General features: G+C 45.3%; 1 protein-coding gene across 2 annotated transcripts in view; it reads right to left on the bottom strand.

Moving 5' to 3' along the window:
* Nucleotides 1–1,351, bottom strand: part of KPNA3 (karyopherin subunit alpha 3) — a 51,342-nt gene extending 49,991 nt beyond the window's left edge. The window contains exon 1 of one of the 2 annotated variants that reach the window (XM_056562058.1): nucleotides 1,284–1,351. Coding sequence is in view for 1 of the 2 variants with exons in the window: in XM_056562057.1 (XP_056418032.1) it covers nucleotides 944–1,012 (69 nt within the window). In the remaining variant the exon portion in view is untranslated. Of the gene's footprint in view, nucleotides 1–943; nucleotides 1,193–1,283 lie in introns of those variants that run through there. The other variant, XM_056562057.1, reaches the window with a different exon arrangement.
* Between the last annotated feature and the right edge of the window lie 14,563 nt (nucleotides 1,352–15,914).

Raw genomic sequence — 15,914 nt, 5'->3', positions numbered from 1 at the left:
GATGAGATAATCCAGATGGCAACCAATCAGATCGCAGCTTTCATTTCTTACAGCGCCCTGGAAGCTGTTTTGTGATTGGCCGCTATGCGCAACTGACAGTTTCCCCCGATTCCTCCAGCTGCCTACACCGACACATTGTAGCAAACCTCAGGCCTGAGGAGAGATCTGCACTAATGATGCATCGGAATGGTCTAGACTGGATGTATTTGTGAGCTCCCCAACTAGTACGCCTCGTGCTGTGGCAAAACTACAACTCCCAGCATGCCTGGACAGCCGAAGGCTGTCCAGGCATGCTGGGAGTTGTAGTTTTGCAACAGCTGTAGGCACACTAGTAGGGAACTCTGCCCTATTAACTGACAGCAGTGGGAGATATGGAATAGCAGTATTACACCATGGCATGCTGGGAGTTGTAGTTTTGCAACAGCTGTAGGCACACTAGTCGGGAACTCTGCCCTATTAACTGACAGCAGTGGGAGATATGGAATAGCAGATTACACCATGGCATGCTGGGAGTTGTAGTTCAGCACATGATATGAGCGGGCCCTGGGTGTCACCGTCCCATCAGGGGCCCGGATCAGGTGCAGGGGCCGCATTCCCTACAGTGCTGCCATCTAAGGGAAGATGGGCACTTCCGGAAATCCTCCTCATCCAGTGCGGGGCCTGCAATGCAGAGGACATGGCTACCGGCACATCACACCGGCGGTACCGTCACCACCTCACCCGGGAGCGATCACCGCTGAGGCCCGCCAAACTGCACCGGGCACTGACCTCCCTGTAATCCCCGGCACAGCACTAATCCTCCCCGCTCCTAAGCACTCGGGATCAGCCTTGTATCCCCGGGAATCCCCCGCTAGGAGCATCCGGATCCCGGAGGCCACCATGTTGGAGCCTGGCAGCGCTCGCACAGGGCGGCCTCTCCGTTATACCGGCGTTTCGCACTCACCTCCACATCTCTGCCCTTGTTCTTGAAGCTTTTGATCCGGTGGTTCTCCAGGCCGGCGCTCTCCGCCATGGCGGCTCTCTGTGTTTCTTCCCGTTACCGGCTGCGACACCACAACGACCGCGCCAGCCGCACTCCCCCGCCCTGCGCGTACCCGCTTCGAGGAGGAGAGAATGGGGGTGGGGCGCAAACGTCACACCGGAGGGGGGGGGGGGCTGGGGGAAGGCAGTAGGCGGTGCAGTGGTGGTGAGGGGGGCGGGGCTACAATCACTAGGGGGGGGAAGGAGGAGGAAGCTGGAACCCCACGGAGCCGACACCCGATAATCTCCTATGTGAGTCGAACCTTAGCTTTCCAGAATGACGTGACCTCCCGGGGCTAAAGTGCTGAGTAATGTTTGCTGCCAACGTTTAATAAAGTTTTTCAGGAGTGAAAAAAAAAAAACAGTTATGAGTTCCAGTAGCGTTCCTTTGTGACGTTCCACACCACGTGGTACTAAAGAACGCTCCTGAGCTTGGTTAGTGGGCGTGGTCAAGGAACACCCCTGTCGTTGTATTTTTTTTTTTTTTTCCTCACACGCCCACAGGTGTATCTCCGTGTTTCTTGTAGAGGTGGCTTGTTACCGGTGTACTGGCAGGTGCTTCCTACTTAAAAGGGTACTGCGATGGAAAACTATTTAAATCAATTGGTGCTAGAAAGTTAAACAGATTTGTAAATTACTTCTATTTAAAATTCTTAATCCTTCCAGTACGTATCAGCTGCTACTACAGAGGAAGTTCTTTTCTTTTTGAATTTCTTTTCTGTCTTACCACACTGCTCTCTGCTGACACCTCTGTCAGTATCAGGAACTGTCCAGAGCAGGAGAGGTTTGCTATGGGGATTTGCTCCTGTTCTGGACAATTCCTGGATTGGACAGAGGTGTCAGCAGAGAGCACTGTGGTCAGACAGAAAAGAAATTGAAAAAGAAAATAATTTCCTGTGAAGCATACAACAGCCGATAAATACTGGAAGGATTATTTAAGAATAGAAAAAAAAATTACAAATCTGTTTAACTTTTTGGCACCAGTTGATTTAAAAAAAAAAAAAAAAAAAAAAAAGGAAAGAAAAGTTTGTTTTCCACCAGAGTACTTCTTTAATCCCAGGAGCCTCTATGCAAAGCTGGATGGGGTTGGTGTGTGTATGTATATATATATATATATATATATATATATATATATATATATATATATATTTTTTTAATCTATAGAAAACAGCACTTTTATTTTTGCGCTTTCGTTTTTTTCCTCCTCGCCTTCTAATAGCCGTAACAATTTCTATTTTCCATCTACAGACCCACATGAAGGCTTTTTTATGGGGGACAATTTGTACTTTGTAATGACTTCACTTGTTTTACCAAAATCAATGAAAATTGAAAAAGGAAAAACTTTTCACGTTTGTTTCTATGCAGTGCACTTTATGATTAAAATTACACATAGGAGGAGATTTATCAAACCCTGTCCAGAGGAAAAGTCGCTGAGTTGCCCATAGCAACCAATCAGATCGCTTCTTTCATTTTTGAAAAGGCCTCTGAAAAATGAAAGACACAATCTGATTGGTCGCTATGGGCAACTCAATAACTGATCTTTATTCTGTGGGCCTATATACAATTACAAGGATACTCTATTTAGGTTAGGTTCGCATGGTCGCTGCCCCTGTCCTGATTTTCTCGTGTCAATGGCTCCTAAGCAGACCATACGACGACAAACAGATGCAAAGGGATGACATTTAGTGGCATCCTTTTGCATCAGTTTTTCATCCGTTAGTATAAAAAGTCAATCTCCTGCAGCCGGGACTACTACTACTCCCATCATGGAACAGACTTGTTTCCATGATGGGTAGTAGTTCCCCCAAGCTGCGGGAGTCTGCAGGCAACTGGGGAGGCTAAATTTGTGCTTGTACTACTACCCCCATCATGGAACAGAGTCTGTTCCATGTTGGGGGTAGTAGTGGTGGTGGTGGTGGTAGTAGTAGTAGTAGTACAGGGGCTGGGGGATTGATCGCCCCGGTTCTCACTTCTAAGTGAACCAGGGGAGCGGGCGGCATGATTCACTCCCCTGCTATGTACATATTGTCTTTTACTTTCATTTTCAAATACCCCACTGGAAGCCCTGATTGGTCGCTACAGAGTGGCCATTCAGAGCTCCTGGTGGGGTTTTTAAATTTGTACTGTGAATAATCTAATCCATGGGTTTCAAATATGCGGCCCACAATGAATATCTCTGCGGCCCAGCAAAGATATTCATTGCTCTGGTCAGGTCCGGATCATCATTGGCGCTCCTGGAGCACCTGCTCCGAGCCCCGTGCCCGCAGGGGGCCCCCATCACATCCCTGTGTCCAGAAAAATCTTTTTTGCGCCCATAGGAAAAGAGCAGAGCAGTGAGGAGGACGCGCAGGTATGGTAAGTCACCACTCACCAGCACGTCATCTTCGGTGTTCCAACCACCGCTCCTCCGGTGATCGTGACCCCGGACCGGAGGAGCGGTGGTCGGAACACTGAAGTGGGGCAGTAAACAGGCATACAGCCTCCAGCCATACACTATATATGGCTGAAGGCTGTATGTCTGTGGGGGAACTATACTGCACCTAATGTGGGGAACTATACTGCCAACCTAATGTGGGGAACTATACTGCACCTAATGTGGGGGGACCTATACTGCCAACCTAATGTGGGGGAACTGTACTGCACCTAATGTGGGGGAACTGTACTGCACAGTCTTGTGCAAAGGGGGGCATGAGGTCTTGTGGAAAGGGGGTCATGGGGTCTTGTGCAAAGGGGGCATGGGGTGTTGTACAAAAGGGTCATGGGGTCTTGTGAAGGGGGGTCATGAGGTGTTGTGCAGGGGGGCATGGGGTCTTGTGAAGGGTGGGCATGGGGTCTTGTGAAGGGTGGGCATGGGGTCTTGTGCAGGGGGCCATGAGATGTTGTGCAGGGGGGGCATAAGATGTTGTGCAGGGGGGGGGGCATGGGTTGTTGTGCAAAGGGGACATGGGGTATTGTGCAGGGAGGGTATGTTTATTTTTTTTATGCGGCCTGCATAAACTTAAACCTTGTTTTTTTTGGCCCATGTTAGCCTTTGAGTATGATATGCTTGGTCTAATCTTATTCCCCCGCTCCGCATCTTCTATCGCAATCACAGTGCACAGTGGGGACATGTCACTCCATTCCCCTCTGCTCATCCCCGTACCCGACAGGGATGACCAGTGGGGAATGGAGTAACATGTCCCCACTGTGCACTGTTATTGCGCTAGAAGATGCGGAGCGGGGGTCCGGGGAATAAAATTAGATTATTCACAGTACAAGTTTAAAAACCCCACCGGGAGCTCTGAATGCCCACTCGGTGCCGACCATTCAGGGCTTCCGGCGGGTTATTTGAAAATGAAAGTGTGGTTGCCCAGTACGGGAGGTGTTACACCGTACCCTTGCTGCCCTGTCAGGCAGCCTCCTGCAGTGTCCCCTGCACCCCCCCCCCCCCATCTGTTAATTGAAATTGTACATAATCCCTATGTTATATATGCAAGAGTGTTATACCTTTAACCCCTTAATGACCAGGGGTTTTTCCGTTTTTGCACAAAACATTTTTCCTCCTCACCTTTTAAAAATCATAACTCTTTCAATTTTGTGCCTACAAATCCATATGATGGTTTATTTTTTGCGCCAAAATTCTACTTTGTAATCATTGTGCGACAAAATTTAAGAAAAAACACCATTTTGTAACTTTTGGGGGCTTTTGTTTCTACGCAGTACATTTTTCAGTAAAAATGACTCTTTATTCTGTAGGTCCATAAGATTAAAATGATACCCTACTTATATAGGTTTGATTTTGTCATACTTCTGGAAAAAATCATAACTACATGCAGGAAAATGTATACGTTTAAAATTGTCATCTTCTCTACTACAAGTCCCAGCAAGCCCTTAAGGTCTCTGAAGTCACTAGTCACCTTGGTGGGCCTGGCTGAATTGTATAGACTTTTCCACCTGTCTAACCTCAGTAAAGCTACCATTGTCCTTAACTTGCCGTCGGAGTCATTATTGCCCCCCGTTCCTAGCCCAGGATCCAGCGGTATACCTTCGAGTGGTATTGAGGATAAACCACACCCTGGTGTCACAAATACAAGGGGTTAATGCCATCTGCCCCTCCTAGGGTAATTCCGTCTGCCTTTTTCCTCACACCCCATACCACAAAAGTAAAAGACACTTTATACATCGCAGGGGAGTGGATTTTGGACTTTGATATTTTGTAATTTTTTTTACGTTTACGCCATTGACCGTGCAGTTTCATTAAAGGAGTAGTCCAGTGCTGAAAAACATATCCCCTATCCAAAGGATAGGGGATAAGTTTCAGATCGCGGGGGGTCCGACCGCGGTCTTCTGTACGGGGCCAGGCTCTCCGGCCAGATAGCGGGTGTTGACCACCGTACGAGGCGGGGCTGCCACGCCCCCTCAATACATCGCCATGGCAGAGCCGGAGATTGCCGAAGGCAGCGCTCCGGCTCTGCAATAGAGTTGTACTCAGGGGGTGTGTCAGCCGCCGCTTCCTGCGGTGGTCAACACGCCCCCTTCCCGTGGACTGCCGGGGCCCCATACAGGAGATCACGGAGGGCCCCAGCGGTCGGACCCCCGTGATCTGAAACCTATCCCTATCCATAGGATAGGGGATAAGTTTTTCAGCACTGAATATCTTCTTTAATAGTATATTTTATCCCCTTCCCCAGGGATGCCTTAAAGCGCAACTGTCATGATGTTTGGCCCATATAACCTAACCACAGTCTGTGAAATTTGTTTAGAATATTTATTGATTATTACTTTTACCTTTTTTTTATTGCAGGTTTTATGCTCCCATAAGATGCTTTTGTTTGCAGCCACCAACAGTTGGATAGACGTAGCCAGGGGTTCGCAATGCCCTGAGGCTGCCGCGTCAAACTTTTCCCCCAGCGCTGGGACAGTGTAATTGTCACGATCCACAGTGCATGCACCCCCCCCCCCCCCCCATCGCCACTACCTACCCTCGGCGAGTTCACCGAGAGAACTCTCCCTCCCCATGTCTTTCCTCTTCGCCTCACACTGCGGTCCCAGTACTAAGGGAAAGGAGATAGGAATGGCTGCCCCAGGGCATAGCGAAAGCCTGGCCTACCCAACTGTTGGCCACAAACAAAAGCGTCTTTAGGGATCATAAAACCTGCAAAGAAAAGGTAAAAGTAATACAGGATACATATTCTTAACACATTTAACCCCTTAAGGACCAAGCATGTCTTAAGGACCAGGCACGTACTCATACGTCCGTGGGAATTTCGGTCCCCGCGACTGGGGTGACTGCTGATATCAATCAGCAGTCACCCCGTGCCTAAGACACCCACAATCCCCCTGAAGAGATAGGAGTGAGGTGGCAGGGGTGCCACCCCTCCTATCCCTGCTATTGGTGGTCTAGACGCGACCACCAATAGCAGATCGGGGGCGGGGGGGGGGGGGGGGTTAACTTTCGTTTTCCCCGTCCTGCCCACCCACAATAGGCGGGGCAGAACGGGGAAACAACAGAGGACCGGCGGGCGGCGATGTCGTGCAGCAGGCTCCCTGGTTCCGACGGAAGCCGGTAAGTTGCCTAGCAACATCTGGAGGGCTGCAGTCCGAGACCACTATATAGTGCTCTCTATACTGTAGCACTCCAGATGCTGCAAAACTACAACTCCCAGCATGCCCAGACAGCTGTTTGGACATGCTGGGAGTTGTAGTTTTGCAACAGCTTGAGGGCTACAGTTTGAGTCCACTATATGGTAGTCTCTGAACTATAGCCCTCCAGATCTTGCAAAACTACAACTCCTAGCATGCCCACACAACTGTTTGCTTTCAGGGCATGCTGGGATTTGTAGTTTTGCAGCATCTGGAGGGCCACAGTTTGCAGTGGTCTCTATACTGTAGCTCTCCAGATGTTGCAAAACTGCAAATCCCAGCATGCACAGACAGCAAACAGCTGTCTCAGCATGCTGGGAGTTGTAGTTGCGATCCCTCCAGCTGTTGCATAACTACATCTCCCAGCATGCCCTTTGGTGATCAGTACATGCTGGGAGTTGTAGTTTTGCAACAGCTGGAGGCACACTGGTTGGAAAATATTGAGTTAGATAACAGAACCTAACTGAACGTTTTCCAACCAGTGTGCCTCTAGCTGTTGCAAAAGTACAACTCCCAGCCTGCATGGTCTGTCAGTGCATGCTGGGAGTTGTAGTTTTGAAACAGCTGGAGGTTTGCCCCCCATGTGAACGTACAGGGTATATTCACACGGGCAGGCTTACAGTAAGTTTTCTGCTTCAAGTATGAGCTGCGGCAAATTTTTTGCCGCAGCACAAACTCCTAGCAGGGAACTCACTGTAAACCTCCGCCAGTGTGAATGTACCCTAAAAACACTACACTAACACATAATAAAGGGTAAAACAATACATAAACACCCCCTTACACTGTCCCCCAATAAAAATTGAAAACGTATTGTACGGCAGTGTTTCCAAAACGGAGCCTCCAGCTGTTGCAAAACAACAACTCCCAGCATTTCTGGACAGCCACTGACTGTCCAGGCATGCTGGGAGTTTAGCAACAGCTGGAGGCGCCCTGTTTGGGAATCACTGGCGTAGACTACCCCTATGTCCACCCCTATGCAATCCCTAATTTAGTCCTCAAATGCGCATGGCGCTCTCTCACTTCGGAGCCCTGTCGTATCTCCGTACTTGGAAGAAATTACACTACAAATTTTGGGGGGATTTTTCTCCTTTTACCCCTTATGAAAAGGAAAAGTTGGGGTCTACACCAGCCTGTTAGTGTAAAAAAAATTTTTTTTACACTAACATGCTGGTGTTGCCCCATACTTTTTATTTTCACAAGAGGTAAAATGAAAAAAAGACCCCCAAAATTTGTAACGCAATTTCTCCTGAGTACGGAAATACCCCAGATGTGGTCGCAAAATGCTCTGCGGGCGCACAACAAGGCTCAGGAGTGAGAGCGCACTATGTACATTTGAAGCCTAAATTGGTGATTTGCACAGGGGTGGCTAATTTTACAGCGGTTCTGACATAAACGCAAAAAAACAAATACAGACATGTGACCCCATTTTGGAAACTACACCCCTCACGGAATGTAACACGGGGTATAGTGAGCCTTAACACCCCACAGGTGTTTGACAAATTTTTGTTAAAGTTGGATGGGAAAATGAATTTTCACTAAAATGCTGGTGTTACCCTAAATTTTTCATTTTCACAAGGGAAAATAGGAAAAAAGCCCCCCAAAATGTGTAACCCCATTTCTTCTGAGTAAGAAAATACCCCATATGTGGATGTAAAGTGCTCGGCGGGCGAACTACAATGGTCAGAAGAGAGGGAGCACCAATGGGATTTTGAAGAGAAAATGTGTCCAGAATTGAAGGCCAGGTGTGTTTACAAAGCCCCCATAGTGCCAGAACAATGGACCCCCCCAACATGTGACCCCATTTTGGAAACTACACCCCTCATGTAATGTAATAAGGGGTACAGTGAGCATTTACACCCCACAGGTGTCTGACAGATTTTTGGAACAGTGGTCCGCGAAAATGAAAAATAAAATTTTTCATTTGCTCAGCCCATTGTTCCAAAGATCTGTCAAATGCCAGTGGGGTGTAAATGCTCACTGCACCCCTTATTAAATTCTGTGAGGGGTCTAGTTTCCAAAATGGTATGCCATGTGTTTTTTTTTTTTGCTGTTCTGGCACCATAGGGGCTTCCTAAATGCAACATGCCCCCCGACCAAAATTTGCTCTCAAAAAGCCAAATATGACTCCTTCTCTTCTGAGCATTGTAGTTCGCCCGTAGTGCACTTCAGGTCAACTTATGGGGTACCTCCATACTCAGAAGATATGGGGTTACTTTCTGCTATTAACCCTTGCAAAAATGTGAAATTTGGGGGGGGGAAACACATTTTAGTGAAATTATTATTATTATTTATATTACATATGCAAAAGGCTCACTTTATTCCTTGTTACATTCCTCAAGGGGTCTAATTTCCAAAATGGTATGCCGTGTGTTTTTTTTTTTTTTGCTGTTCTGGCACCATAGGGGCTTCCAAAATCCAAAAACCATTTCAGAAAAACGTACTCTCCAAAATCCCATTGTCGCTCCTTCGCTTCTGAGCCCTCTACTGCGCCCGTCGAACAACTTACATAGACATATGAGGTATGTGCTTACTCGAGAGAAATTGGGCTACAAATATAAGTATAAATTGTCTCCTTTTACCCCTTGTAAAAATTCAAAAATTGGGTCTACAAGAACATGCGAGTGTAAAAAATGAAGATTGTGAATTTTCTCCTTCACTTTGCTGCTATTCCTGTGAAACAACTAAAGGGTTAAAACACTTACTGAATGTCATTTTGAATACTTTGGGGGGTGCAATTTTTATAATTGGGTCTTTTATGGTGTATTTCTAATATGAAGACCCTTCAAATCCACTTCAAACCTGAACTGGTCCCTGAAAAATAGTGAGTTTGTAAATTTTGTGAAAAATTGGAAATTGCTGCTGAACTTTGAAGCCCTCTGGTGTCTACCAAATGTAAAAACATGTCAATTTTATGATGCAAACATAAAGTAGACATATTGGAAATGTGAATAAAAAAATAAATTATTTGGTGTATCCATTTTCCTTACAAGCAGAGAGCTTCAAAGTTAGAAAAATGCTAAATTTTCAAATTTTTTTTAAACAAAATTTGGGATTTTTCACCAAGAAAGGACGGAAGTTACCACTAAGATTTACCACCATGTTAAAGTAGAATATGTCACGAAAAAAAACAATCAGAGGATCAGAATGCTAACTAAAAGCATTCCAGAGTTATTAATGTTTAAAGTGACAGTGGTCAGATGTGCAAAAAACGCTCTGGTCCTAAGGTGTAAAATGGCCTGGTCCTTAAGGGGTTAAAGGGGTATTCCAGGAAAAGCTTTTTTTTTTTTTTTTTTTAATATATCAACTGGCTCCAGAAAGTTAAACAGATTTGTAAATTACTTCTATTAAAAAATATTAATCCTTCCAATAATCAGTTGCTGAAGTGGAGTTGTTCTTTTCTGTCTGGCAACAGTGCTCTCTGCTGACATCTCTTGTCTCGGGAACTGCACAGAGTAGAAGAGGTATGCTATGGGGATTTGCTTCCCGAGACAGGTGTCATCAGAGAGCACTTAGACAGAAAAGAACAACTCAACTTCAGAAATAAATTTACAAATCTGTTTAACTTTCTGGAGCCAGTTGAGAGAGATATATATATATCTATGTTTTTTCCTGGATAACCCCTTTAACAGACTTAGGTTATATGGCCCAAACATCATAACAGTTGTGCTTTAATGCCCAAACTATTTTTTGTTTTTGTTTTGCCATTGTCCCCTTTCTAGTGCCGAAACGGTTTTATTTATTTTTTAGTTCTAATTTAACCATTTTGAAATACGTATGACTTTTTGGTAGTAGTCTGTTTTGACAGACGAATTAACAAAATACCGTAATCATGTTTTTTTTTCTTACAGTACTCAACTTGTGGGATAAAATAATGAAATAATTTTATTGCTTGGGTCGTTAGGGATGTGGCGATATCATATGTGTGTTTTTACTTTATTTTTTTATAAGAAGGAATATAAAAGTGAAAATCTTATTTTTTGGGGATGGGGGATTTTTTATTTTTTTTTGTTTTGTTATTCTTTATTGTATGTACCTTAAAATTTTACTTACATTTTTTTGTTTTGTTTTATTAGTTCCATAAGGGAACTAACAGCCATTACAAGATTGCTGGTACCATACACTACAATAGTATGCTACTGTAGTGTATTCTGCCTGTCAACATAAAGCTGGCAATGTACCCAGCCATACTGTACAGCACAGTTGGGTACACAGACACCCATGGCAAGCCTGGGGGCCTTCACAAGTCCCCCCAGCCGCCATGGAAACCGAGGCCGGGGATTGCCGGGCCCATGCTGGAGCTAAGTGGTACACAGACGATCCTTACATGCAGTGGTCATGATTTGACCGGGGATGTGAAGGGTTAATCTACCCAGATTGGAGGTTTCAATGCTCCTGGTGGTTATATCAGGAGCCCAGATATCTTACTGATGGCAGATATTCTGCGATCCCTGCACAGGAGAGCCGCACAAGCTTATTCTAACCTGGTTGTAAAAACATTGAACGGTAGAAAAGGATTACTGCAGCCTTAGACAACTTATCCGCATGATAGGGGATAAATGTCTGATCGTGGGGGGTATGAACACTTAGACCCCCCGCGATCTCCTGTACGGGGCCCTGGCTCTGCTGCAGCTCTCCCCATGCAGGTGGCATGTCGACCGCAGACTGACACCTTGCCCGACATGCCCTCTATGTATGTCTTTGGGAGAGGCAGAGATGCAGCGTTCATGCATGCATCCCCTCCTCTCCCATAGAGCTGAATGGAGGGGGGAGTGTCAGTCGACCTCTTAGTGAGGTCGACCAAACAAGCATTAGGCACACAGAGCAGCGGCAGTTCTGGGTCCCTGTACGAGACATCACGGGGGGGTCTCAGCAATCTCATAGGGGATAAGTTGTCTAAGGGTGCAGTACTCTTTTAAAAAGGAGTAGTCTAGTGCAGACTATTCCCACTTTGTTGTGCCCGCGCTAAAAAATAAACTTTCACCTTCCTGCATTCCCCCGGAGCACGGCTACAGCTGATCGGCCCTCCGGTCCAGTCTTCTGCCTTCTTCCATGTGCACGGATCGTCACACGGCGCTCAACCCATCACCAGCCACAGTGATGTCCCGCCTCGGCCAGTGATAGGCTGAGCACAGTGTGACAATCCGTGCACATGGAAGAAGGCAGAAGACTGGACCGGAGGACCGATCAGCTGTAGCAGCACTCCGGGGGAGTAAAAGTTTTTCTCTTTTTTTTTTTCCAGCTCTGGCACAACAGAGTGGGAATAGTCTGCACTAGATTACTCCATTAATTAGAGAAATCATAATGAGGTAAATAGTTGAAACATTTCTGTAGATGGTGATACCATATGTTAAGTTTTGTGTATATTATTTTATTTGAAAAATGGTGATTTAAACTTATAATGGATGGGGCTTACTCATATTTATGAAAATGTTAACTTTTCAGTTTTTTTTGCTTCTTTCTATTGCAAACACTGAACAATGATTTGCCATAGGACAGCTTCTTCAGCCTGCAGAGAGCAGATTGGATAGCACAGAGGCATGTAGGGACCCTCCAGCCATTATGCAGGCTGATCCAGACCCTTCAAACCTGCAATGGAGGTCGTGATTAGCCCCATCAAAGGATTGGGAACATCGGGGCAGAGTTACGGTTTTTACACTGCACTTTATGGTAAAAATTACAGTTTCTTTATTCTGTAGGTCAATGTTATTAAAACAATACCCAATTTATATTGTTTTTCTATTATTGTACTATAACAAAGTTATTTAATTTTTTTTTACAAAATCACCATGCTTAAAATTCTCCTTCTGACCCCTATAAAAATTTTATTTTTCTGTATACGGGACTTTTTTTCTGATATGATGTGATAAAAAAATCTGCCTTATTGGTGTTAAAAGGGGTACTCTGCCCCTAGACATCTTATTCCCTAATCCAAGGATAGGGGATAAGAAGTCTGATCGTGGGGGTCCTACCGCTGGTGACCCCCCGCAATCTTCTGCAGCCCCCCCCGACTCATCAGCTCTACAGAGCTAAGTTTGCTCCATGGCTGATGACTCACGATACAGGGGCCAGTGGTTCGTGACGTCACAGCCTCTCCCCCTTAATGCAAGTCACAAGAGGGAGGGGCTGTGACATCACAAACCGCCAGCCCCTCGCCGTGGAGCAAACTTAGCTCCTTAGAGCTGATGACTCGGGGGGCTGCAAGAGAGATCGTGGAGGTCCCCACCAGCAGGACCCCCCACAATCAGCCATTTTATCCCCTATCCTTGGATAGGGGGTAAGATCTTTGTCTAGGGGCGGAGTACCCCTTTAAGTATTTTTTTTTTTGCTTACGCCATTGACCTCTCAGGATTATTAACATTATAATTTAATAGATTGGACAATTACGCATGCGGTGATACCAAATATTTCTTTTTTGTAAAATAAGAAGTTTTTTGAGTATACACTTTATTTTACACTTACCTCATGATCTTGTCAAATTTTATAATCCTCCCAGTTCACTGCCCCCATCATAATAATTCACCACTGCCTTTATTTTTTAGTTTTCTACCTTGATATTGCTCTGTATTTTCTGCTCAGTCAGATTCACAGAATGCGAAGGGTTACCCAGCAGACATGACATCATCTGAAGCCACACAAGGGAGAACTTCCCCCCTCACTCTGCTAAACACAGCCCAGAGCAGTTCAGTGTGTGAGATGAGCTATGATTGGATAAGGCTGCACACACCCCTCAGCATTTCCTGATTTTGAACTTCTGTAAGGCCAGCAGGAGTCCAAAGTCTGTGCAAAAGATGGGGGAAAATTTGCTCACGACAAGTAGGGGAGACACCTAGTGGCAGCTTTTTAAAACACAAAAACATAGAAACGTCAGATTTTTTTAATTTACCATAAGGAGTGCAATAGCAAAACATTTTTTTAATCAGAGTGTCCATTTAAGTCCCCATACGGGACAATTCTATGCATTGCTATGAGATTACATTCAGCATCTATCTAATGCTATACCAATGGCGTAGCATTACACAGTGTGATTGGCGATCCACTAATACAGCCTAGCTAAGGCTGGATTCACACTACGTTTTCTCCCATACGAGAGCGCATACGGCAGGGGGGAGCTAAAAGCTCGCGCTCCCGTATGTCACCGTATGCGCTCCCGTATGTCATTCATTTCAATGAGCCGACCGGAGTGAAACGTTCGGTCCGGTCGGCTCATTTTTGCGCAGTATGCGCTTTTACAACCGGACCTAAAACCGTGGTTGACCACAGTTTTAGGTCCGGTTGTAAAAGCGCATACGGCGCAAAAATGAGCCGACCGGACCGAACATTTCACTCCGGTCGGCTCATTGAAATGAATGACATACGGGAGCGCATACGGTCACATACGGGAGCGCGAGCTTTTAGCTCCCCACTGCCGTATGCGCTCCCGTATGGGAGAAAACGTAGTGTGAACCCAGCCTAAGCCAGGCTGAATCAGTGAATTGGCAGCAGGAGGCAGGTAAGGGGACCGATCACGTTGCTAGGGTGCGATACGCTTCACTGAGCTAACTGGCCATGTTTACTTTCACTTTAGACACAGTGATCGGCTTTGATCACAGCGCCTAAAAGGCTAAATGACGGGCAGTGACTGGAACGCTGCTGCCAGTCATTAGCAGTGAGTGTCTGGCTACTCACAGTAGCAGACACTTACTGCTCTGAAGCAAGCGCAGCTCCTATGCTTGGTTTAAAGTCACTTAATGCTGACAACACCATAACCCTAGCACAAATTACTTAAATTCCCTCTAATGCTATGTTGAGGTACCAGCAGAACATGCCGACACTAGGGCTGCTAAGAAATGAGCTATTTCCATAGGCAGCAATGCATTTTTCGATCGGATTCCGCAGAAAGAATTGACATGTCAATTCTTTCTGTCACGTCTGGAATCTAAATTTCCATGGCAGACTGGTCCGCCACATGCATGGTGCAGCAGGATCTGCTCCCCCAGTATAAATGCACAAATGCATTTGGGGTTGAGCACCTCCTGCCATTTGAGACCACGTCTTTGTTGTTGTTTAAATCTTAAACTTGGAGGTGTATAAACTCCACATTTAATGCGCCTTGATCACTATTAAGGCAGCATTAACCCCTTAAGGACCCAGCCATTTTACACCTTAGGACCCGGCCATTTTTTGCACATCTGACCACTGTCACTTTACAACATTAATAACTCTGGAATGCTTTTAGTTATCATTCTGATTCAGAGATCGTTTTTTCGTGACATTCTACTTTAACATAGTGGTAAAATTTTGTGGTAACTTGCATCCTTTCTTGGTGAAAAATCCCCAAATTTGATGAAAAATTAGAAAATTTTGCATTTTTCTAACTTTGAAGCTCTCTGCTTGTAAGGAAAATAGATATTCCAAATAATTTTTTTTTATTCACATATACAATATGTCTACTTTGTTTGCATCATAAAATTGACGTGTTTTTACTTTTGGAAGACTCCAGAGGGCTACAAAGTTCAGCAGCAATTTTCCAATTTTTCACAAAATTTCCAAACTATTCAAAATTACATTCAGTCAGCATTTTAACCCTTTAGGTGTTTCACAGGAATAGCAGCAAAGTGAAGGAGAAAATTCACAATTTCCATTTTTTACACTCGCATGTTCTTGTAGACCCAATTTTTGAATTTTTACAAGGGATAAAAGGAGAAAATGGATTGTTATTTTTGTAGCCCAATTTCTCTCGAGTAAGCACATACCTCATATGTCTATGTAAAGTGTTTGGTGGGCGCAGTAGAGGGCTCAGAAGGGAAGGAGCGACAAGGGGATTTTGGAGAGAAAGTTTTTTCTGAAATGGTTTTTGGGGGGCATGTTGCATTTAGGAAGCCCCTATGGTGCCAGAAAAGCAATCCCCCCCCCCCCCACATGGCATACCATTTTGGAAACTAGACCCCTTGAGGAACATAACAAGGAATAAAGTGAGCCTTAATACCCCACAGGTGTTTCACGACTTTTGCATATGTAAAAAAAATATATAATTTTTTTCACTAAAATGTGTGTTTCCCCCCCAAATTTCACATTTTTGCAAGGTTTAATAGCAGAAAATACCCCTAAAATTTGTAACCCCATCTCTTCTGAGTATGGAGGTACCCCATAAGTTGACCTGAAGTGCACTACGGGCAAACTACAATGCTCACAATGGCTTTTTGAGAGCAAATTTTGCTCGGGGGCATGTCACATTTAGGAAGCCCCTATGGTGCCAGGACAGCAAAATAACCCCCCCATGGCATACCATTTTG

This window comes from Hyla sarda, chromosome 2 (assembly GCF_029499605.1).
Source record: "Hyla sarda isolate aHylSar1 chromosome 2, aHylSar1.hap1, whole genome shotgun sequence".
Classification (NCBI taxonomy): Eukaryota; Metazoa; Chordata; class Amphibia; order Anura; family Hylidae; genus Hyla; species Hyla sarda.
Note: the sequence above shows the minus strand (reverse complement) of the source record. Positions and strands in the feature narration are given on the sequence as shown.